Source organism: Chlorocebus sabaeus, chromosome 12 (genome assembly GCF_047675955.1).
Source record: "Chlorocebus sabaeus isolate Y175 chromosome 12, mChlSab1.0.hap1, whole genome shotgun sequence".
Lineage (NCBI taxonomy): Eukaryota > Metazoa > Chordata > Mammalia > Primates > Cercopithecidae > Chlorocebus > Chlorocebus sabaeus.
This window is the reverse complement of record NC_132915.1, coordinates 98,917,871-98,944,131: the sequence shown is the minus strand read 5'-3', so window position 1 is coordinate 98,944,131 and position 26,261 is coordinate 98,917,871. Positions and strand designations below refer to the sequence as shown.

At 41.8% G+C, this 26,261-nt stretch overlaps 1 protein-coding gene across 12 annotated transcripts in view; it reads left to right on the top strand.

The window, feature by feature from the left end:
• Positions 1–26,261, top strand: part of DENND1A (DENN domain containing 1A) — a 543,199-nt gene that overhangs the window by 340,172 nt on the left and 176,766 nt on the right. For all 12 annotated transcript variants that reach the window (XM_073021910.1, XM_008006322.3, XM_008006314.3 and 9 more), the window contains one exon: positions 2,759–2,860. In XM_073021910.1, the coding sequence (XP_072878011.1) occupies positions 2,759–2,860 (102 nt within the window). The remainder of the gene's footprint in view (positions 1–2,758; positions 2,861–26,261) is intronic.

Sequence of the window (26,261 nt, the reverse complement as noted above, 5' to 3'; positions counted from 1 at the left end):
TTGAAGTGAGAGACCAAGCAAGAAGGGGCCCCAAGGATTTTTGCCCTCAGGCCATTGCCACTACAGCCTTCCGGACTGACTGTGGCTATTGTGTGTATTATAAAAGTAGTAATAATAGCCACTATTTATTACATCCTACTGTGTGGCCAGCATTATGGGTGTGTTTGCTCTCATCACAGCAGCCCTGGGGGAAGTGAGAGAAGTAGGGTGGCCACAGTTAGCATTTTAATTTTACAGACAAAGCCAATTAGTAGATACATCACCTTGGGCAAGCTACTTCTTGGAGCCTCAGTTACTCATCTATGAAATGGGGATAATGATATCTCACTCCAGCCCCATGGATGGAATGAAAGCATCTGTGTGGCAGTGCTCTGTGAGCCTGAGGTGTGACATCAGTGAAAAGGAGGACCGTTGATGCTATTTTGGTACCTTCCTGCTAGCACACTGCTGGGCATTTGACCTGTTGGGTTGCAGAGTGAGGCAGCTAGGGAGTCCTGGACAATCCCCTGTGAATCTCAGTGTTCTCCTGTGTAAAATGGAGATTATGCTTCAAATAACAAAAGCGCTGTAAAATACGAACTTGTTTTTCGTATCATTAGGTTGGTGCAAAAGTAATTACTCTCTGCCGTTACTTTGGTAAAAACTGCAATTACTTTTGTACCAACCTAATATGATCAAAGTTCTCCATTCACTGATATCTTTTTACCCTATAAATAAGGCAGCAGGTAATAATGGGTGTTGGGGTTTGGAGGAAAGAATAAACTCCTACATCAGCAATTGTGTCCCTCCTCTGTGGTTCTCAGCCCATAGTAAGCACTTAGAAATTGATGGATAGGTTTGTGGATGAGCCCCAGAGGCCTGGAGAAGTTAGTGGATAGCAGGAGTTGGAGGCTCTGATGGTGTTAAGTGAAAAGGTTCCAGGATTCTGCTGCCTGGGAGTGTTTTTTCAACCCTACGAGGCTTGTGACCAGCGTGGCTCCACCCTCCTGCTGGGAAGAATCTTGAAATGTTTACTTAGGTACCATGTTCTGCCCTAGAGGCTGGGATTTAAGAGAGTGAATGTCAACCATATTAATGTGCACTTACCAGGTGTCAGTCATGTTGTCAGGGGCTGGTTATTTTGCAGTGGTGAGCCACAGATGAGCCCCTGAAGGAGCCCACACCCCAACAGGGGAGGCAGAGAGGTGCTGGGGCTCAGAGTGACAAGGGCTGTGTGGAGGTCAGTCTCCCTGCGGGTGTCTGACGATGAGGAGGTGGATGGTGCAGTGCAGAGAGCATGGCCTGGGGAGGCAGCCGGTCCTGTGGTTTCTTCTGCCTCTTACCTCAGTGCTCTGAACTTCATCTTCCTCAAGTTTTGAACATTGAGGGCAATAACATCCACTTTACAGGGGTTGGTAAGAATTCAATGAAATAAGGTGAGTGAAGCACAGAGCAAGAGCTAGGAAGCTTCTAGTATATGCTACTTGTCCATTTCCAGGGCATTGGAAACTGGAGCTTGAGCAACCATTGGATGTCTGCCTCCATTGCCAGCCTACACCATGTTCTGGGGTGAATTAGGAAAAGGCATCTGCCCCCTTTCCCTGACTGGTGCCAGTCAGCAGGCACGTGGGTTGGCAGATTTCAGTCCTAGCTTAGGTGGTTGGCATCTGAGGAGTGCCTACCTGCACAGCCATGTGCAGCGTGCTCAGAGGTTGACCAGTAATGGAATTGATCCTTTATATGCAGTGACCACGGGTCCCATTGTGTGCCTGTTGCCCTGGTGTAAGATGAGGTCTTTCACATCCAAATGTATCCCAGTTTAGACAGCAAATGATAGGATCTTTCTATGCAAAATAAAATAAAGACAATAGTTCTAAAGCCTCTGACTCAAAAGGAATGTGCTTGATATGTAATGGGGAGGGAGGATTGAATGGGACCAGGAGTGGCGGGTAGGCAGGAGAAACACAAAGATGGATTCTTAGTAGTGGATAAGTAGTGTGATTAAAAATTTGAAACTCAGGCTACACCCTGTCTTGGACTCACACAGGCTATGGGGAATTGCTGCCAGATTGCGGGGAGGATTCTTTTTTTCTCCATATTGTCCGTTCATCCCTTCTCCTGTCACCAATCATGAAAACCTTGTAGGCATGAGTTTCCTTCATCTTTTCTATTACTGTGCCAATAGAATAATGGCTTATGGCCAGAGCTTCTGAGCCATTACTAGCTGGATATCTGTGGAAAATTGAACCAAACTGAAAGTGTGACCTTCCTACTTGGCATTTAAGGGAAGTGTTAACAGTAGGCCACACACAATATTCCATACCCAAGAATGACAGGATCCAAAAGAGAGATGGGCAAGTAGCCTTTGTTAAATTAGGGGGCTGGATTGAATGGGGATATCACGAGAACATAGCCATATATCAGCATTCCTGGGGCCAGAGCTTTTGACCTCAGCGTCTGTTAAATGTATAGGGGAAAAATGATGATGGGATGTAATGATCCCTCTTTCTTTCTGGCTGTGTGACCTGGGGCATGTTACTGAGCCTCTGTGAACCCTTTTCACTCCTGGTACTTGGGGATAATCATGCAAGCTCACAGAGATTTTATGAGAGTTCAGTGAGCTAACAAACGTGAACCTCCTACCATTGGGCCTGCTGCAGAGTAAGACTTTGGCAAATGTCACTTTTCTTCTCTATGTCTCTTCCCCAGAGAAGGCAGGGGAAGTGTGTCTTGATGACACCTCAATGACCTTCTCTTCTGGATTTTTTTCTCCTTGCAGAAAGTCAGAAACATGGCCCTGGATGATGTCGTGATCCTGAATGTGGACACCAACACCCTGGAAACCCCCTTCGATGACCTCCAGAGCCTCCCAAACGATGTGGTAGGTATCTGAGCTCGCGAGGATCTAACTTCTGTGAGCTCCTGCAAAGAAATGAATGTGACTTTGGGAAATGCGGAAGGAGAGGAAATAGCCAAGGTTTTCCTGTGACCTGAGAACTGCAGTTTGTTTCTCCATTGAAACCTTTGTCTCAGTGTAGAAAGTTAGAAGGTGACCAGGCGCGGGGGCTCACACCTGTAATCCCAGCACTTTGGGAGGCCGAGGCGGGTGGATCACTTGAGGTCAGGAGTTCAAGACCAGCCTGGTCAACATGGTGAAACCCTGTCTCTACTGAAAATACAAAAATTAGCCAGGCATGGTGGCACATGCCTGTAATCCCAGCTACTCGGGAGGCTGAGGCAGGAGAATCACTTGAACCCGGGAGGTGGAGCTTGCATTGAGCTGAGATTGTGCCATTGCACTCCAGCCTGGGTGACAGAGTGAGACTGACTCCGTCTCGGAAAAAAAAGATAGAAAGTTAGGGCCCACGCCTGTAATCCCAGCACTTTGGGAGGCCGATGTGGCGGATCATGAGTTCAGGAGAGCGAGACCATCCTGGCTAACATGGTGAAACCCCGTCTCTACTAAAAATACAAAAAATTAGCTGGGCGTAGTGGCACGTGCCTGTAGTCCCAACTACTCAGGAGGCTGAGGCAGGAGAATTGCTTGAACCCGGGAGGTGGAGGTTGCAGTGAGCTGAGATCGCTCCACTGCCCTCCAGTCTCGGTGACAGAGCAAGACTCCATCTCAAAAAAAAAAAAAAAAAAAAAAAAAAAGAAAGTTATAAGGTGGTTTACTTTTTGAGTCTATTTTGCTCTTGAACTTTTGTAAGAAAGACTGAAGTGACTTTAGCGTCTAGACCTCTCCTCTTTCTGTGGGAGTCTGAGGGTCTCGCTACCTCTCCCCAGCACATTGCCACCTCTAGAGATCAGGACAGCTCCCTCCGAGTAACACCACAGAAGGCAGCTGACGGGGTTTTCAGTGTGAACAATTTGGGGTACTTCAAACCTACATTTTTTTCCTAGACCATCATCAAACAGCCTTTTCCCCGCATAGTCGAGTGTCAGGTGCCAGTGCTCTCAGTGTAGCTGTGCGTCACACTTTGTTGCCTCAGGTCTACACAGAATGTGGGTTCTATTGAGCAAAAAGTAATTGGCTGCCACATTTGCCACACTAACATCTGCCTATATACCTGTCTCCTGTTGCTACTTGGAGCAGCCCTGTAGGCAACTGTGTGAGGTAGACCCATTCTCCCCTTGTCCATGCCGGTGAGGATTGGGCCTCACCAGCAAGTATGGTTTTATCGTTTCTGCTTTGACCTCCATAGCTCTGCCTGCAAGAAGATCTGTAGAATTATCCTGACTTCCAGAGTGAAAGGGGTTGTTGTTCCTGGCCATGTGGTGCTCATGTATGTCCTGGTCGGGGGAGTGTTTTACCTGGTGGGCATTGATGCACCATCACTGCCAGGAACCCCAGTGGCACCCTGTGGGTAGCTGTTCTGAAAGGATTGCTGTTTGTTGATGAATGTCTTGCAGGATAATTTCTTTCCTTTTTTTTTTTTTTTTTGAAACAGCATCTGGCTCTGTCACCCAGGCTGGAGTGCGGTGCACTATCTTAGCTCACTACAGCCTCTGCCTCGTGGGCTCAATCAATCCTCCTACCTCATTCTCCCAAGTAGCTGGGACTATAGGCACATGCCATCATGCCCAGCTACTTTTTGTAGAGACAGAGTCTTGCTGTGTTGCCCAGGCTGGTCTCATACTCCTGAGCTCAAGCAATCTGCCCATCTCAGCCTCCCAAAGTGCTGGGATTACAAGCATGAGCCACTGTGCCCAGCCATAACAGTATTTCAAACTTCTCTACACCTAACTCACTGTGAGATTTTGGGGGAGTCATTTGTACCCTACAGCAGTACTCCACTTATAATTCAACAGTGGCTGCCATTCACTGGCTTATTGCACTGAGCTCCCGTCATTGACCTCTCATTTACTCTTCATGCCACTCTGAGGATGGTCTTTTCCTTACTCCTGCTTGACCCACAGAGCTAGAGAGAGGTGGAGCCAAGGTGTGAACTCAACCCTGTGGGTCTACAGAGCCCACGTGGCCCCTTTGCCCTATTAGGTGTCTTCTGCATTTAGGATGTCATTCATCCGGAGTGACAGTATTGCAGCCCTGTGGAACAGGTGATCTCTCCCTTCTACAGAGAGGAGAGAACCTCAGAGAGCATGTGCCTTGCCTTAAATCCTGTAGGTGATTAGGGGCACGGCTGAGATTGGACCCCCAGTCTGTGCTGCCTCTACTCTGTGTATCCTGCCTCCCTCTGAGGCAGCAAGAGACGACAGAACTTAGGAAAAATTAAAGTGTGAGACAGGCAGGAGGACCTGTAAGGTGTGAGAATCACGTCAGGACAGAGTACATGGTTGGTACCCTAGGGCCTACTAGCTATAATTTGAGTTCTTTTGGTCCAAGGAATGTGAGGCTCCCATCCCTGTTTCCCTTCAGTGGACGAGTACCTCTTGAAGCCATGGATATCTTAGGCATGGACCTGGCAACTGCCTAGTGAATGTGGGAAGTGAACCTGAGGTCTGTCAGGTGCAGGAAATGGCCAAGGGCCCTGTGGCAGCATGAGATGAGTGACTGGCAGCTCAGAAACCATGGAGTGGACTGACTGGTCCCACCTGCACTGCTCTGACCCTGTGCTGGCACTGAGCAGCAAAGAGAAAGCAGATCTTCAAAGACTGTATGTCAGTAAGGGAAACAGATATGTCAATTACATATCCATTACAGTGTAGCATAATAGGGACCACAGGGAAATAGGAATCGGGCACAGAAGGGCCCAGGAGACAGAGTAACAAAATTTTGGGGAGGATAATGGAGTCTTTCTGAAGATGGCAAATTCCAAGATGCCTTTTAAATGACAAGTAAGGTAGCCTCGGGGAATCAAAGTAACTTGGGTGAGTTATTTTCCCTCTTTGAGCCTCAGTTTTCCACATTAAAAGAGGAGTACCAGGCCTGCTCTCAGGATTATTATGGCAAACAGTTATGGTAATGATTATCAAATGCCTGGCACAGGGCTTGCATGTCGTCAGTGTTCAAGAAATGGTACCTGCATTTGTTTTTAATAAAATTGTTGCTGATAATTATAGGCAAGGTTGGAGGACAGTTAATAACCTCCATGTCCTGACAGTCTCAGCCTGCACAAATGGGACCTCCTCTATGCAAGCTGGTTTGTAACAGGATTGAGAATGTTCTACAGCAGTGGTTTCCAGCCTGGGCCTCTCGTTAAGGATTCTGAAGATTGTAATGGGGGGATGTGGTCTGTAAGGTATTTATTGTATTTCAGTGGAATTCACAGCTTTGATTCTGTGATGCTACATGAGCTATCAAGAGGAGAAATCATGTCCTGCCTGTCTTTGTGTGCCCTGCATTTAGCATAGGACCTGGTAATTTTAGTGTATCAGCCTATCCATCATTGACCTTAAAGTCTCCCCTTTTGCCAAAGCTGTGTGTTTACTCTGACAGATTCTGCTTCTTAAGCATTTGGTAAATCCACATCCTCTTCCTCATCCCTCCTAAACACCACCTAATCTAAGCTTTTATTTTCCTCCTGCATTATTACCAGCAGACTCAAGACTGGTTCATTGACTCCAGCCTCATCCCTCCAATCTTTTCTCCTCATGCCCCAGAGTGACCTTTCTAAAAACATAAACTCCATTTCCCACCTACCTAAAATTATTCCATCAGTGAATGTAATTTTTCAAAAAAACATTTAAGGACAAAAAAAATCTCCTATAACTTCCCATTACCTAGAGATTCAAGGCACCTTCCCTTTGTTGGCTTTGAAATCAAACAGACCTGTTTTCACATCCTGACTTCCTCACTTCATGTCCGTGTGATCTTGGGCAAAATTACTTCAGCTCCCTAAGCCTTAATTTCCGTATAAGGTTGTTTGAGAATTAAATGTAATATATATAATATATTTAAAACATCTATCAGCACAATCGACAGTAGCTGATGATGATGAATTACGGTTGTGAATTATGATCAGCATGGCATTCAGGCCTCCTTCATGATATCCCCCTGTTTTTGTTTTTCCATAGCTGTATTTCTCTCCCCTCCCTGCTTTAAACTCTGTACTGTAGGTTTTTAGAACTGTTAACGGTTGTCCCAAATTTACATGTTGTTTCATAACTTCATACTTTGTGTACAGCATTTCTTTTGTCCCAATGTCTTACCTCATCTATTAATCTCTTACTCACTCTTCAAGACCTGCTCTCAAGTATTTAATCACACACACACAAACACATGCACACACACACACACACACACGTACACACACAGAATCTTTTCTGACCTTCACATAGATTTGACCATATCTTTCTCTGTCCCCACAGACCCTTGTGTACCTTGTTTAATTGTACTGATTTATTACCCATTTCCCTTTTACTTGTGAGTCTTTTGGGGGAGCAATAATTGAGTTTTATTCATCTTTCTTTTCCAAGGATCTAGCAGCTACTGAATAGATAGATGGAAGGATAGAAGGCACATATGGATTGGGTTATTATGGTAGATGAAATATTGTAAAACATGGCATCTATGCTGGAAACTTTATTAAAAGGGGCTTTGGGCCAGACGTGGTGGCTCATGCCTATAATCCCAGCATTTTGGGAGTCTGAGGCAGAAGGATTGCTTGAGGCCAAGAATTCAAGTTTGCAGTGAGCTGTGATTGCACCACTGCTCTCCAGCCATGATAGAATAATTGGAACTGGATTAATCCTCCCACAATTAACAATTCAAACTCTGGGCAAATGTGAAAACAGCTGTTTTCACATGTTGGACAGCAGACAGGACAAGATTGTTAGCCCTGAGTGAAAGGAAGCCAGTGAGGTGAGGCCTACTATCCCACTGGCTTTCTGCCTTGAGGCATTTTGTGGATACTGGTACTAGAAGGGGAATCCCCAGCAAAGCACAACAGTCTTGGGGAGATGAAAGGTTAAAGAACAGTTTGAAGGGGAGATGGTTTAAATTTGCAGGTGAGAGTATCAGATAGGAGGGAGTTAATCAGCTGAAGAGCTCCAGAAACCTGAATTGACAAACCTGCTGAAGACTATTCTGTCCGCATGTAGGGTAAAACTCCTGACAAGAAACTATAAGATGAACAGTTCTCAGAGCTCACACAAGTCTAGGAATCCTGCAAGTTCTGACCAACCAGAGTCAGAGATCTTGTTGATCGTTCAGGACAATGATAAGAGACACCAGCAGGGCATGACTTGATAGTACATCTAAATTAGCTATAGAGTAAAGATCATTTTAGCCCTACCCTGAAAGAGCTTAAAATTAAGCTTTGAGAGGCATAAGAGAGGGCTTTAGGGGTCCTAAAATGTGCTGGATTTTAATCTGAGTGCCAGTTACATGGGGATGAATTCGTCAAGCTGAGCACCAATGTTGTGTGTATTTTTATGTGTGCATGTTAAACTTCGATAAAAAGTTTTAAACCTATTTCTTTTTTATTAAGTCTTTAAAAGATCAATCTGATGTGCAGTAAATCTAACCTTGTGTCAAAATAAACTTCAACCCTCTTTAAAAGAAGGCAACAAAATCCAATATTCGATAACATAACATTCACAGTATCTAACATCTTATTTAAAAAGTGCAAGACATGTTGAGAATGAGGAAAATGTCACCCCTAACAAGAGGAAAATTAGTCAATAGAAACAGACTCAGAAGTGACAGATAAGATAGAACTAGCAGATAAAGACTTTAAAGTAGATTTTATGAAGACTATAAATATGTTCATGAATTTAAAGGAAGACCTGATTAAATGAAGGGAGAAATGGGAGATATTTTTAAATGAAAGGGAACATCTATAAGCAACAAATACACCTAGAATGAAAAAAAAATCACTTATGGGACTAAGAGGATATGAGATACCACTGAATAAAACATCAGTGAATTTGAAGATATATCAATAAAAACTCCTCAGTGTGAAGCTAAGAAAGGAAAAAGACTGGAAAAAGTTAACAAAACTCAGTGACCCTATAGCATAATATCAAGAGGGCTAACATACTTGCAACTGGAGTCCCAGAAGGTAAGGAAGGTGAGGAAAGACTAGAAAAAATATTTTAAAAGATTATAGTGGATTTTTTTTTTTCAATTTTGATGAAATAATACTCAGAGCTCCAAGAAGCTCAATAAAACTGAAACACAATGGACCCAAACAAAACCACACAAAGATACATTTTGATTAATTGCTCAAAACCAAGAAAAGCTTAAATTAGCCAGAAAGAAAAAGATATGAGAAGTAATTATAGTAGACTTATTGCCAGAAACCATTTAAGGCAGAAGACAATGGAATGACATTTTTAAAGTAATGAAAGATAATTTTTATCAACCCAGAATTCTATATCCAGTGAAAATATCCTTCAAAAATGAAAGCACTGAGGCAGGTGGATCACCTGAGATCAGGAGTTCAAGACCAGCCTGGCCAACGTGGTGAAACCCCATATCTACAAAAATACAAAAATTAGCTGGGCATGATGGCGGGTACCTGTAATCCCAGCTACTCAGGAGGCTGAGGTGGGAGAATTGCTTGAACCCAGGAGGCAGAGGTTTCAGTGAGCTGAGGTTGTGCCACTGTACTCCAGTCTGGGAAACAGAGCGAGAATCCATCTCAAAAAAAAAAAAAAAAAAAGAAGGCAAAACTAAGACTTTTTCAAACAGATAAAAAATAGGAGGAATAATTGTCAGCTGACCTGCTCTACAATAAATGTTAAAAGAAGTTCTTCAGGGGGGAAAATGATATTATAGGGAAATTTGAACTGTAAGGAAGTGAAGAGAACCAGAAATAGTAAATATATGGGTACATGTAAGAAAGTTATTTTCTCATTTTTAATTTCTAAAAGTAAAAATAATACCAGTGGAGGTATTCTGCTGGTAATAATAGCAGTAGTGCGTGGAGAATAGAAGTATTCTGTTTAAAGATTGTTATGTTACCTCTATACAAAAACTGGCATAATGTTATTTGAAGATAGACTGTATTAAGTTAAAGATTTATATTGTAAACCTTACAATATAAATTGTAAGGTTTTGTATATAAGGGCCACTAAGGGAGGACAAAATAAGACAGATATATATAGCTAATAAGCCAATATTGAAGGCCCAAAACATTTTGTGGAGAAAGAGTAAACATGACAACAGATGGAACAAATAGAAAAGTTAGCAAGACGATAGTGTCTATACATTGTGTAGACACTCCAATTTACAGAGGTTATCATATAGAAAAGCAAGACCCAATTGTATGCTTTCTATAAGAATTCTACTTTAAATATGAAGAGTCAAATAGATTAAAAGTAAAAGGATAGGAAAGATATGCCAGCCAAACGCTAATCCAAAGAGAGTTGGGGGCAAAGAAACAAATCATCCTTATAGAAGTATACCAAATAATACTTGTAAACACTGTTCTATCCAGGAGAAGGAGCTTAATCGCCCCTTGACCCTACTTGGGTGTGGGCTAGAATGTATTTATTCCTAAAAAACTGTGTGTGTAAAGAGAAAAGGAGTAACTTTAGTGGAGAAACTGGCAGACACTACCTTAACCAAACGATCAATTTTAATATCACCAGTGATGTCATGTGGATATCATATAACCACTGATGTGATGTAATGAGGATACTTCACCTCTGTGGTATTCTTTCCAAAAATCCACTCTAATCATGGCAGAAACTTCTGAGAGACTCAAATTTGGGAACATTCTACAACAGGGGTCCCCAACCCCTGGTCTGCGGATTGATGCCAGTTCATGGCCTGTTCGGAACCCAGCCACACAGTAGGGGGTAAGCAGCGAGTGAGCATTACCACCTGAGCACCCCACCTCCTGTCAGATCAGCAGTGGCATTAGATTCTCAAAGGAGCGTGAACTCTGTTGTGAACGGCATATGCAAGGGACGTAGGTTGTGTGCTCCTTATGAGAATCTAATGCCTGATCATCTGAGGTGGAACAGTTGCATCCCAAAACCATCATCCCTTGCACCTCCCCACCACCCCACTAGTCCATGAAAAGATTGTCTCCCACAAAACTGGTTCCTGGTGCCAAAAAGGTTGGGGGACTGCTGTTCTACAAAATACCTGACCAGCGTTTCTCACAATTGTCAAGGTCATAGCAAAGGAAAGACAAAGAAACTGTTCTAAGCCAGAGGACACTAAGGAGACATGACAACTAAATGTAATGTAGGATCCTGGGTTGGATCCTGGGATAGAAAAATAACATGAATGGAAAACTGGTGAAATCACAATGAAGCCTGGAGTTTAGTTAATACCAATGTGCCATTGTTAGTTTCTTAGTTTTGACAAATGTATGGTGGTAATCTAAGATATGCAAGCTTCTCCAACCTACCCCACCTTGTTGTTGTGGCTGTTCTATTTTGTTTTAGGCTTTTAGCAGCCTGAAGCCATAGCTTTTAGTTTCTCTCTCTAGTGATAAGTGGAAAAGAGGGATGAGGAAGGGGCTTTGCTGGCCCGACCAGAAACAAACTAAGAACCCATGACTGCATTCTCTCCCTTGGACACCCCTGTTTAGGGGAAACTGAAACTGGGTAAGGAGAATATGGGTCTTCTTTGTACTATCTTTGTAACTTTTCCATAAATCTAAAAATATTTCAAAATGAAAGTTTATTTTAGAAAAAGAAGAGAGTATTATGAATAACTTTATGTCTAAAATTTTGACAAATTAGGTAAAATGAACAAATTCCTTGAATTACAGAAAGTGACTCAAGAAGAAATAGAAAGATGGCACTATTTCCTTTTTTTTTTTTTTGAGACGGAGTCTCGCTCTGTCGCCCAGGCTGGAGTGCGGTGGCGCAATCTCAGCTCACTGCAAGCTCCGCCTCCCGGGTTCACGCCATTCTCCTGCCTCAGCCTCCCTAGTAGCTGGGACTACAGGCACCCGCCAACACGCCCGGCTAATTCTTTTGTATTTTTAGTAGAGACAGGGTTTCACCGTGGTCTCGATCTCCTGACCTCGTGATCCATCTGCCTCGGCCTCCCAAAGTGCTGGGATTACAGGCGTGAGGCACCACACCCGGCCAGAAAAATGGCACTATTTCTATTTAAGAATTGTGAATCTGTAAAACTTTCCCACAAAGAAAACTCTAGGCCTAGAGAGCCTCCCTGGTTCATTCTATCATATATTTAAGAAGAATTAATACAATCTTAACACCAACTTTTTCAAAGAACAGAGGTAGAAGGAAGATGTCTCAACTTATTTTATGAGATCAACTTTACCCTGACTTGAAAACCAGACAAATAATTTCCAAAAAAAAGGAAACTATAGACCAATATACGTAACCAATATAGATGTAAAAATCTTTAACAAAATATTATCAAATTGAATCCAGCAATATATAAAAAAGGATAATAACCTTTTTTAAAGATGTGAATACAGGTTGGCTAAATATTTGAAAAACCATGTAATCTATTATATCAATAAACTGAAAAGGAAAATAATAAGATATATGCAAAAAGAATTTTAGGAAAAATTCAGCACTATTCCTGATAAGAACTCCTAGCAAGTGAAGTATTCTCACTATAGTAGAGAGCATCTAGAAAAGACCTACAGCTCACATCATACTTAATGGTGAAAGACTGATTTCTTTCCCCCTGAGAATGAAAAAACGTACCTGCTCTTCTTATTTCTATTCAATGTTGTACTAGAGGTTCCCACCAGTTCACTAAGACGGGGAAAAGAGGTAAAGCCCAAATGGTTAGAAAGAAGTGAAATTCTCTTTATTCAGACAACTTGATCGTGTATATGGAAAATTCTAGGAGTCTCATAAATGAATTTAGCAAGGGTGCAGGATAAAGTCAGTATACAAAAATCAAGTGTATTTCTATATACTAGTAACGAGCAATTGAAAATGAGATTTTTTAAAGTACCATTTAAAATAGCATACAAAACACAAAATACTTAGGAATAAATTTAAGAAAATATGTTGAAGATTTGTATCCTGAAAGCTATAAAACATTTCTGAGAAAAAATTTAAAAGACCTAAATAAATGGAGAGCTATTCCATGTTTTGGATTGGAAGACTCAATATTTTTTTACTCAATATTTTTAAGATGTTAATTTTCCCTAAATTGATCTATAGATTCAATATAATCCTAACCCAAATTCCAGATGGCTTTTTTTTTGGGTAAACTTGACAAGCTGATTCTAAAATGTATATGAATATGCAAAAGATCGAGAATAGCCAAAACAATGTTGAAAGAGAAGAACAAAGTTGTTGGACTTATATTACCTGTTTGCAAGACTTACTATAAAGTTACAGTAATGAAGACAGTGTAGAAAGACATATAAATCAATAGGACAAAATTAAGAGTCCGGAATTAGACTTATACATAAGTGGTCAATTGATTTTTCAACAAGTATGACAAAGTAATTCAAAAGGGAAAGAAGAGGGATCTTTTTTCCAACAAATGTGCTGAAACAACTGGAAATCCATATGGAAAAAAAAGAAGCCTTGACTTTTACCTCATGCAAATATTAGCTCAAAACAGATTATAGACTGAAAAGTAGAAGCAAAAGCAATCAAATGACTAGAAAAAAAAAAATATGAGAAGGAATCCTCATGAATTGGGGGTAGGCAAAAATTTCTTAGAATATAAAAAGCATACATCATAAATAAAAATGTGACAAATTGGACGTCATGAAAGGTAAAAACTTATGCTCCCCAAAAGCGTCATTTAAAAAATGAAGAGGCAAGCCACAGACAAAATGAGATAAAATATTCTTAACACTTATACCTAAAAAAGGACTTTTATCCAAAAAATATTTAAAAATTCCAAAACTCAGTAGCAAGAAGATAGCTCAATTAAAATGGGTAAAATATTTGAAGAAACACATCACAAAAAGATATTAAAATAGCCAATATGCACATGAAAAGATACTCAGCGTCATTAGTCATGAGGGTACAAATTAATGTCACAACAAGGTTCCACTGCATACCCACTGGTATGGCTAAAATAAAAAGGCTGAATTTCTTATAAATGTATATCTTAAACATATGTTTACTGTATGACCAAGTGATCCCACACCTAGGTATTTACCCAAGAAAATGAAAACTTATGTATGTGTATGTTTTTAGCAACCCAAACCAGAAACAATACAGACGTCCCCCAACTGGTTAATATATAAACAATCAGTGGTACACCCATAAAATAGAAGGCTACTCCACAATCAAGAAGAAACTAACTACTGATCTATTCCACAAAATAGATGAATCTCAAATATATTATGATAAGTGACAGAATCCATTTATTTGACATTCTGGAACAGGCAAAACTATAAAGCTAGAAACAGCTGAGTGGTTGCCAGGACTAAAAGTGGCACAAGGGAAATTTGGGGGATGATACACCATCTGTATCTTCATTGTGGTGATAGATATATGACTATATGCATCTTTCAAAATTCATAGAACCATTCACTAAAGATGGTGAATCTTAAGATATGTGAATCATACCTCAATAAACCTGACTCTAAAATTATTTAAACACTGGCAACACCAAGTATTATCAAAGATGTGGAAACATTTATGTGGAGCTCTCATCACTGCTGATGGAAGTATAATACGGTACAACCACTTTGGAAAACAGTTTGGCAATATCCTATGAAGTTAAACTTATGCCTACCATACAACCCAACAATCCCACACCTGGCTGTTCACCCAAGGGAAACGAAACTATATCCAAACAGGCTTGTACATGAATGTTTATGGTAGCTCCATTCATAGAGAACAGACTTCATGTTTATCTCAAGCCCTGGCCTTCTCCACGCCATATTTCTTCAAAGGCCCAGAACCCTCAGACTCCCGAGATGTCCTGCGGAGCTTGTAGGAACTGGTGTGTGATCTTTCCCTGTGAGTCCACAATGCATTTGATTCCGGAAGCTAGGGACTAGGCCTTTTTGTAGACTTGATACTTCTACCCTGTTAATGCATTTTTGTTAGTATTTTCTGATAGAACGTTTATTCATTCAGCAGGCGTTTCCTGAGCACCTACTATGTGCTAGGCTTTATATTGGGTATAGTGAGTATGGAGGTGATTAAGACATAGCCGTGATTCTCAGTGAGGTCCCAGGCTGGTTAGTAGAAGAGCTAATGCAGGCTGGACTGCCAGTCTTGCCCCCACTTCTCCAGTCCCAGTTCATCCTCCAGGCTATAAACAAGGTATATAAACAAAGGCTATAAACAAAGCATGGAGACCACTCCCCAACTGAAAACCTTTAGTGGTGCCTTATTTTTCTCTTGGTGAAATTCAGGCTCCATAATATGGCCCTTTATAATCCACTTTCTGCCCATCTCTCCTACCTCATCTCTTGCCATTGCTCTGCTACCCATTTGTACTTTTTACTGACAGCTTTGCTTACATATACAGGAGACTCTGGATGTTTCTAGTTCAGAGTCTTCCAAATGGGCAGATCTATAGCCAGTTCAGTTATGGAGATTATTTGTTCATTATTCATTTATCCAAAGTTTTTTTGGGTGTATGCTCAGTGTATTGAGCTGTGGGAACATGGATACAGTCATCCTTCCTGGAAAGGAGGGATGAGCACACTGAAGGGTGAGAATTGAATGCATGGAGGTTGGAGGTGTGAACCAGGAATTAACAGTTTATTACGGCTAGAACATAGGGTGTGCGGTTGGGAGGGACAAAAGATGAGACCCAAATAGACAGGGGGGACCAGATTGGGAATGGTCACAAAAACAAGTTTGGACTTCAAGTTTGGGGCAGTGGGACATCTACTAAGATAATTAAGCCAGGGAGTGATGTGGTAAAATTCATGCTACTAGGAGTCCCAGACTGAGTTGAGTGTTGAATCCCACCTGTTGCTGCTTTTCTGGTTGCTAGAATCTGACCAAAGTTTTCCCCCACCCCACATCTACTGATATTGGACTGGGGGTCAGGGGACAGTGTGCTAGAGAGAATTCTTAGTATCACCTGTGACCAGCATCCAGTCATTCATTCCTCATGCTTTTAAGGAGTTGTTTGTCCATGCCTGTTCTGTCTTGGGCCACTCGGCGACACTGTGTTCACTGGATCACAGTGAATCTCATTCATTCAGGAAGGGAGCATCATGATCCAGTGAGCCTTGCCCTGAGCATGTGTGTGTATGATTTGTCAACAATCGAGGATTTTATAGGAGTTTATGGGACTTCATTAAAGATGCTGGAGCAGGAGCACTGTGGGACATCAGAAGAGACCTCAGCAATAAACCGCAATTCCAAGCTTTGGAATGCAGTAAATGTTTAAGAGACTTCCTTCCTTTCATTACTGAATTTTACTTTACTTTTATACCAGTAAAGAGTTGTGTTTTATTGGTTGAAATTTCTTGATTCTGTTTTTCCCAGGTCTGTTTAAAAGCTACATTTTATCTTTGAGGATGTTTGGCTTGTGGTGGAGGAAGTGCTGCCAGCAAATTCAATTAACTGGCAGAGCTCACAGATATTGTACACGGATTTCTTTTTTTCTTCTTTTTCACAACTGCTACATAAACACAGCTGGGTTTAATATTTGTCGTAACAAAGATTTAACTTGAATCATTTTACCCCGGGTAATTAATGCTTGGAATCTTGGCTACTTTTTCGTTGGTTTGTAATCCTCTGCATTTCTTTACTCTAGCTATCTAGATAATGAAGTGTGCTCCTCTAGGTCTTTGCCCTGCCTTAAAACTGCTTAATATTTGGCCGTTCCCACTAGAGAGCAGATGCTTTTCTTTGCAAGAATTGAATTTCTGTCAGCTCCTTTATGCATCATGTGTTTGGAACTGTAAGTGGATCAAGTTGTTCATCACAGCGGGGACACTGTGAAACACATCTATTATACACTCTTCCCACCCCCCTTCCTGTTTTTTTTTTTTTTTTCCCTCCCCTGAGGAGGTGGAGATGCCCGGATCCCCTTGGGAGATATCTCGCTCTGTGTGGATGTGTCCATGTGATCCACCATGAATCCGGCCTGGCCACATCCCTAAGCAGGGAAATCTATATCCATTCAGCTCAGGATTGTGGCTGAGACAAACCCTACTTTTATCTTTGTAAACACCAAGCTCTTCATTAACTCCCAAATACACACCAAGTTTGGGTCACTAAATAAATCCTCTAGGCTCAGCATAGTGAGTGACATTTCAGTAATTGATGCCCTAGAAAATGTTAATTGTGAACCCATGATTCTTTTCGATGCTAAAATAAAGGCTTGGGTAGTTTTGGCTTTGGAGTTGAGCTAGCGCAGAAGAAGAGTCACCATCGATTAGGCCCCTACTGTGTGCCAGGCACTGTGCTAGGGGATTTGAAAATCTTGACATTTAATCTACATAAGAATCCTGCAAAAAAAAGAGGGGAGGGTAACTTATCCCCTTTTTATAGATGAAGAAAAGAGGCTAAGTAACTTGCCTAGAGGCATCCAGATAATAGCCAGGAGCAAAGTCAGAATTTGAACTCAGGTCTGTCTGAGCCCAGAGTAAATCCATATACTGTAGAGTGTGGTCCCCTCATGCCTAGAGTTCACTAGAATATATTCATCGGTTGATCAGTCAAGACATTGATTTATTATGCATGTTTGTGACATGCTGCCATTGCTCCATCTGAGTTGTCTCATTCCACGTCAGGTCTAAAGTTCGGTTGGCATTTGTGAACACCTTTGTATTCATCTAAATCTGAACTCCTGGTGGTGACTGGAATAGTTTTACTTTTGCTTTTCTCTCAAAGCTCAGTGCAAATACAACCCAACTGCCCCAAGCAACCTACTGTTTCCTTAGAGTTTTGTGAATTTCAATTTCTAGCTGTGAACTGATGGTTAAAATTTCTAAACCTATATGGTTTAGTTTGTTAACACGGCTTTGGAAAGCAGGCATCTTGGTGGCATTCCTGCTGTGATATGCTCATCTTTTGGGCCTCAGATAGTGGCTCTGAAGGCAGAAGTGCATTTTGGTTCATTTTTACTAGATGTCATTCAATTTGCCAGAGTCATTGTGGGACATTCACATGTCTGACTGAGATACTGCTGATCTGTAGAATTAATTATAGTTAAATGGAAAGGTGACTTTTGCTCATGAAGAAAGTAGTTAGTCTCTTGATAAACATTTTTAATTATGATTAACTTTAGTCTTCCTCCAAATACTTTCTATTAGAAAAGGCATTAGTGTTCTGGTTCATTAGAAATAGAGCAGTCCTTTTATTTTTGGTTTGCAGTCCATTTTGTTGTTGAAAGATATTGGTCATTAAAAAAAAAATTGGTGGATGTTGTGTTGTAAAAAACATATAAGGTTTCTCTTGCAAGTGTATATCAGTTTTTTCAAAGGTAACTTACACTGTAATTTTGTGTGTTGTGTTTGCAAGAGAATGCTTCTTGGTTTATTCATGTTGACAACTGAAAAGCCTTAGACCTAATTAAAAGAATTTCCATGAGCACCTTTACTGAACCATTTCATTACGCGGCACTGCACAGATTGCATTGTGAAACATGGTGATAGTTTAAATCTGACCTTTAAACCTGAACTGCCAGAAGTATGGGGAGAAAACCCTTCTTTGAAAACACTCCCCAGATAGATATATGTGTGTGTATGTGTATGCATACATGCATGCACATATTTGGTTAGAAGCAATCTTTTTATGGAATGACCACCTAATAATATAAATATAAATACACATTTACTTTGAGCTCAGATCTTGTAGTCTCCTGTAGCTTGGGTAGGATTTTCTAGCTACATTAATTGTGTGTGTGTGTGTGTGTGTGTGTGTATGCATGTGTAGTGTATTAAAGCTAAATTGTTGTATAAGGAAAACAAAGATAATTTCACTTACTCTGGGCCAACAGAAAAAAAAGTATTTGGAGGAAGGTAAGATTTACAAATAGAAAAAGGCAAAAGTCTTCACTACTGTGTGTTTCAGTTTCAAATGGTGAGATACTCAGATTAATCTCATGGGGAGGGGCCGGAGTGTGTATGTGTGGGCAAGACTCCTCCTGAGCTTTATTTGGCAGATAGTGGAAATAGGCCTTTTTTGGTTTTGTTTTAAAATTGCACTTTTTTACTCCAAGGATGTCATTCTAAGGATTCGATAGCTTATTCATGGCATGCTCAGCAGAGCCGCTATAGCACATAACAAAGTAGCCATTCACATAATAATAATTGATCCTTTTGTCTGACGAAAAGCTGCCTAGAATTCTAGCTCTTGCCACTAACTTTCTGATGTATACACAGCCCACAAGTTGTCAGGGGAGAGGGAGGGAGCAGAGATCCGGGCTCGTAGGGTCATAGCCAGCTCCAGCATGGAGCTCCGCATAAACAGCACAGCCCTCACTCCCCCGTGGAGAACCAGGATCTTTGAGGGGAAAATGGGATGCAGAAGAAGCAATTAAAGCCAACTGAGGTCAAGGTACAACCATGTTCTCAAGAAACAGAAAAGCAAGGAATGAGAGGAAACAATAATGGAGATATATTAAATCAGGGAAAAAATAAACCAGTATCATAGACATATCTAATTTAGTGGTCTAAGAAACCTTGGCAGCAGTGAGAATCAATGGACTAGCACAGACTCTGGAGTAAGATAGACTTGGACTTGACTTTGGCTTCTGCCCTTGCCTTACTGTCAGTGTGATGTGGAGCTAGGTCTCACTTTCCTCATCTGTGTAGTGGGGATAGCTGTGCCTACCTAGGCCATTTGTTCTGAAATTTTAATACAATACTGGATATGAAAATACTTGTCATGTCATTTGTGAACTAGTAGGGTACCTGATAAATACTAGTTTCTGTTCCTTTCTCCTGATAAATGTCTTGTTCTTACAAAAACTGTTTCTGGGAAAGAGACTGGGGTGTTATTGCCTTTACATATGAAGATGTTTTGTTTTGAATTTGAGGCAAGAACTAAGGAAGGCATAGGTAGATACACTTATGTAATGGAAATGACAGTTCGCCATTTCTCATTGCCAATGTGAAAGTGGCAGAGGGAGCCAATGTTTATGTGCCCCTGAGGATGGGAAAACAAGTCACTAACCCCTTCTCCCCTCTCCAGACGCACACATTCCTTATGGGATTTTAGAATAAAGCCTTGATGCCTACTTTATGCAGGTGAGGAAGAATTAACCAACTTGCCTTAGTCCTTAAAGGGGGGAGGAAGATGTGACTCTATTGACCCTCCACACCTGCTGCTGTGTGTCTAATTTGTAATAATAATAATAATAAAATCTTTCAACTCCAAAACTGTGACACCCAGCAGTTAATGCAGCTCCCAGGAAAGAGAAGCAGTACCTGCACAGACTAACTTGAGCCAGACTTTTAGAACTCTGCCTCTCGTTGAGGTGCGCCAGCACTGAGCATGGACATGATTCCTGCCTTCCTAGACTGGTTAGTCTAATAGAAGAGAAACACATTAGACCAGGTGCGGTGGCTCATACCTGTAATCCCAGCACTTCGGGAGGCCGATGGGGGTGGATCACTTGAGGTTAGGAGTTTGAGACCAGTCTGGCCAACATGATGAAATCCCATCTCTACTAAAATTAAATACAAAAATTAGCTGGGTGTGGTGGCACATGCCTATAATCCCAGCTACTCAGAAGGCTGAGGCAGGAGAATTGCTTGAACCCAGGAAGCGGAGGTTGCAGTGAGCCAAGATGGTGCCACTGCACTCCAGCCTGGGCAACAGAGTGGGTGAGACTCCATCTGAAAAAAAAAAGAGAGACAGACGCTAATTGGATTCTTGCGGAATGCATCATTATACATTGTTGTGTGTCCCTAAATGAAAGACAGAGTGAGGGTGTATAATAGGGGAACCTTAGTCTAGCCTCAGCAGTTCAACTGAGGAAGTGATATTTGAACTGAGACCTGAAGGATGAGTAGTAGTCAACTTAGGGCCCTGTGTTGTCCAATATGGTAGCCACTATTCACACATGGCTATTTAAATTTAAATGGATCGAAATGAAATGGAATAAAAGTTTCAGCTTCTCAGTCACGCCAGCTGCATTTCAAGTGCTCAGTAGTAGCTAGCATATTGGATGTCGTTGGACAGAAGATAGATTATTTCCATCATTGCAGAAAGTTATGTTGGACAAGGCAGAATTCTAGGCAAAGGGGCAATGGTGGGTGAGAGCACTCCACACCAGAAATAACCTATGCAAAGGTCTTGGGGTAAGGGGGAGGCCAGTGGGACTGGAGTCCGATGCAGGTGGCTGAAGCCACAAAGGAGGACGCAAGAGCCTCTCATCTGAAAGACTCTGTGGCCAAATCAAACAGGGCCTTGCAGGCCAGGCTAGGGCTTTAGTCTTTTTCTCCAGAGCAGTGGAGAAGAGCTGAGAAATCTTAAGGTGCCAGCATTGATGGAAAGAGATAGATAGCATTGTCTTCGAGGTGAACACTCAATAGTCTGCAATCCACTCCCAGGCCCCAGAAGTTGCAACCAAATGATGAAGGAAAAACACGCTACTTCTTGAGCAGTAATGTGTACTAACAGGGTGTTTTCATTCTCCTGGGGAGAAAGACATGTAAACTGCTGGTATATAAAGGCCTAAAGAAGAGAATGATGATTTATGCAACATGAGAACCCCTTCTGAAGTAGTAGTAAGCTAACTCGTGTCCGATTTGTAGAGGCTAAACTGGTAGTCCTTAGGAGCCAGGCCCTCCCTCCTCTGCAGTTCCGTTTCCAGCACATCTCCAGCATGGGACCTGCAAAGATTAGGAATCAACAAAGGAATAGGCTATCGTGCCCTGAGAAAGAGCTGTTTGTTCTGACAGAAAGTTGGAGGCTTGTATTTTTTAATAAAAAGAGTTTGTTAGAAAATACAATAAAGAATATCCCAGGTTTAGGAATGGGTTTTGAGGCCTTTGAAATCAAGTGGAAGACAAAGGTGCAAATGGAGCTCAAGCCAAGCCCCTAACAGGCCTTAAATATTGTGCTAAGGAATTGAGACTTTATTATATTCACAGTAGGGAGCCACTAAAAATTTTAGAGGGAATGACATGATATAACCTCTTGTTTTAGGAAGGCAATTCAATGCAAAGGATGGATTAGACTAGGAAGAGAATAGAGGAAGAGACACCAGCTCAAAGACTATTGCAATAGTACTGGTAAAAGATGAATCTAAACTTAAAAAACAAAAAAAGCTAGGCACTCTGCTACATCCATTCTTCATTTTATATCCATTATATTTTACTCCTCACAATGTATACATGTTGTACATACTTCATTTTACAGCCAAAGAACTAAAGCTCAGAAAGGTTAAAGTAGGGAAGCCAGGTTTTCAATCTTAAACCTAGGCTTCTGTGATTCAAGCTCTATGCTTTACTGCCTGAGGAGTGCAGTGGGGACAGAGGAGTAGATGAAGCCCAGGGACCTAAGAGGTTGAGAACAGTGACCAGTGAAAGGAACAGGGGACAGGGTCGGGTTAAGGGGGGGCAGGGGCAATACTGTGTATGTTACTGGATGTGGTAAGTTTATGGTTGTGTAAGACTGGTCTCCTTGTTCCCTCTGACTCATTCAGCATGCAGATGTTCATTTCTCCTGCCATTGTGGTTGTGTCTTAGCAATGGCATTCTACAGAAGGGGAATGAATATCATTTTCTCTTCCCATCCTTTCCAACAGAGACCAATTTCTATTAATGATCCATCACTAAAGAATGCGATCCTAGACTTTCCTCCAAGCAGAGAGGCTCAGCCACTGAAAATGCCTTTCACAATGTCAAACACTTGTTCGTTCGTTCTTTCATTCAGCAGAAAGTGCTGCATGAGTACACTGAGCCAAGAACTGTGCTGGCTGCTGGCCCTGCGGGGAACTCAGTCCATCAGGAAAGGAGGTAGAAACTGCAGTTCACCATGGAACCACCTGCTCAGTCCAAGGAGGCTCAGACTTAGTGGTCAGGGCAGGCTTCACAGATGGGGGGACATCTGGATTCCCTCTTTCCCTTAACCCAAGGCAATGGGTAATTTGACTATTAAAGAAAAATACCTCATTTTAATTCTTTATTATAAAAGTAACATATGCTTTTTCTTAAAGGATAATCAAAACAATCAAGTGTGTAAAATAGAAAGTGAAAGCATCCTTGCATGGTTAAAGTTTGGTAATGTAGCATTTTAGATTTTTACTGCATATATATTTATATATAATTTTAAAATGATTCATGCTGTACATGTTACTCTGCAACCTGCATGTTTTTTCCCCACTCGACAGTATTTCACGGACATCTTTTTGTGTCAGTTCGTAGAGTACTGCCATGTCCTTTTTAGCAGCTATGTGGGATTTCCTGGTGAGGATGTGGGATAATGTATTTCAGAGGCCCCAGATGATGGATACTTGGATGGTCTTTCAGAAGTTGAATAGATGTTCACAAGCAGGACAGGAAGGGACAAGAGACAACCAGGACTGAGCTACTGAGATGGAAGTGGGCTGGAGAGTAGCCTGTGCTTCTGGATATCCAAGTTTAACATTAAGTAGGGCAGGTGGAAGTGAGGCTGATCGACGACAGCCTGCACAGACTGCTCGTGGAAGTTTGGATGTTTTTCTGAAGGAGATGACGGTGAAGGGCGGGGACACTGAAGGGTTTTGATGGAGAATCAAAGTGATTGGATTTGGATTTTTCCAAGATTACTAGGACAGATATGGGTGGATGGCATTGAGAAACTGAAGGCAAAGAAAGGCCCACCAAGGAAACTGTTCCACTAATCTGGGCCAGAGAGGGTGATGGAGCCGAACTTACAGGGCAGTGTCATGGGCACTGAGAGGAGAGAGTGGATTCAGGGCATATCTGGGTTGGTGTTGATGACATGTGGAGAATGTTTGTGGGAAGTAGGGAATCTGACATCTGACACCTGGCCCAGGAGACTGGCCGAATGATGCTGTGGTAACCAAGATGGCACACAGAGAGGAAAGGGCACTTTAGACAGAAGCTGGTGAGTTCAGTTTTGCCCCCCCTTTCCTTTGCTTTGTCTTCCTCCTATAACACCTGATTAAAGGAGGAAGCCACCCTCACCGGCACTTACAACACACCCAAATTACCCCAGATGAATCCCAATGTTAATGATTTGACCAGCACCCCTAGGGGTACTGAGGGCAAATTCAGCTTTAGATATATGACTCTGTGTTATTTACACCTTAAATTTTCTTCCCTCATTTGTATTTAAAGGACAAATGCTACTCCCCAGCGATCAGATGCACAGATACTTGCAGTTTCAAAGTTTGAGGTGCTGGCAGATCAAGACAAAAGCTTCTCCATGTTGCAGGGTGAGAGGAGGTCTTCAGAATTCTTGGCCTAAGTGGTCACAGGGGCACCAGGAGCCCAGGACCACTTGGCTAGTTTTAGACCAGCTGGGGCAGGCAGGAAGGAACACGCTAGCATTTGCTCAGTTACAATCAACGACTCCTTCTTTGTGTAAAATGGTAATAAGGCCATTAGGAGAGGCTCACCTGAAGTGCAGCGTTGTGAATCCAAGGTAATTAAACACCTCCCGAATGAAAGAGAAAGGCCAGGGAAGGTTAAGTGAGGAATAATCTGCGGCACAGGTGGCCCAAGGCCTTTGAGGAGCCAGAAGGAGAGCGACAGCGGCTTGTACCATTTCAAAGGATGGAAATGTCACTGTAGTCCCTGGGAGGGGCAGGATTTTTATTTTTATTTTGGGGGCAGGGAGTGGGTAGTATTTTTAGCATGTTAATAGAGCATGCTTCTTTTTCGTACTTCTCTTTGGAAGTGGAAGTCCACGGCAGAGTCAGCCTAGGTGCTGAATGGCCTGCATTGCTCCTCGGGGGCTCTCACCACTGTGGGGCTGGGGCTCATGTGTCCCTGATAAGGGAGGGTCATAATAAACCAGTTGTAGATACCCAGATGTTGAGATAGACTTCAAACTGCTTCCAAATGAAGATTGTTTTCCATGGTCCCCTCTTGAAGTAGAGGTGGGGTAACTACCCCCTCAGTGTATGTTCCCAAGGCTTTTTACTTTTTCTTTTTTCTTTTTTTTTTTTTTTGAGACAGGGTCTTGCTCTGTCACCCAGGCTGGAGTGCTACGGTGCAATCATAGCTCATTGCAACCTTGAACTCCTGGGCTCAAGCAGTCCTCCCACCTCAGCCTTCTAAGTAGCTGAGACTACAGGCATGTGCCACCATGGCTGGCTAAATCTTTTTATATATTTTTTTTATAGAGATGGGATCTCACTGTGTTGCCCAAGCTGGTTTTGAACTCCTGGCTTCAAGCCATCCTCCTGCCTCAGCTTCCCAAAGTGCTGGGCACGTCCCCTTGGCTTCTAACTTATCAGAGGAGGGTATCAGTCCCATCTTCACTCAGTTTAGCATCCAAACGTGAGGCATGCCCTTTATCAATAGCAAAGGATTTTTTTCCTATAAACAGTTCACATTTATGAATGGCTTCGTATACACTGAGCACTGCTTGGTGACTTTGTGTATCTTTCCAGCTTGTCTTCATTGCATAAGGTCTGGTGGAGGATTTTTGCTTTTCAGATTGTTACCTCGAAATTTCTGTTGTCTCCACACAAAAACTTGTACATGAATCTTCATAGCAGCATTATTCATAGCAGCCAAGAAGTAGAAACAGCCCAAATGTCCATTTGCTGATGAACAGATTGATAAAATGTGGTCTCTCCATACAGTGAAATATTATTTAGCCATAAAAAGTATGAAGTCTTGACACATGCTACAACATGGACGCTCCTCGTTCATAAAGCATTGTGCTAAGGGAAATAATCTGATGGCAAAATACTACCTATTGTTAATTCCATTTATATGAAATGTCCAGAGTAGGCAAACCTGTAGAGACAGGAGGAAGGTAAGTGGTTGCTTGGGTCTGGTGTGGGGTTGAAATTGGTAGGGAATGGGGAGTGACAGCTAATGAGTATGAGGTTTCTTTCGGGGATGATAAAAAATGTTCTGGAGTTAGTAGTGATGGTTGTACAGCCTTGTGACTATACTAAAAACCACCAAAGTGTGTACTTTAAATGAATGAATTTTATATGTGAACTATGTCTCAATAAGCTATTAAAAATTTTTCCTCTCAGAAGCTTGGGAACAAGACATAATGTGCATGGATCATTTCTAAAGTCTGTCTAGTCCTTCCCGGATCAGATTTCTTTTCCCAGACTTCTCAGCAAGTGATTCTTAATATTTCTGGGGTCACAGGCACCTTTAAGATTCTGGGGAAAGCTGTGGATCCTGTACCCAGAAAAATAATCTTCACTCATTCGTATTAAAATCTGTAAAAGATTCATGGATCACCTAAATCTAATTTTCTATTGTACCCTAAGTTTTTTCTTTAAATAATGTCCTACCAGTAGCTGGTCTCTTACAGAATTAGTTTCCATGAAACGTGCTCTTGATATGTTACTTGAATGCTTAAAACCAATCATTAGTTTTCTGTTTCTCTCT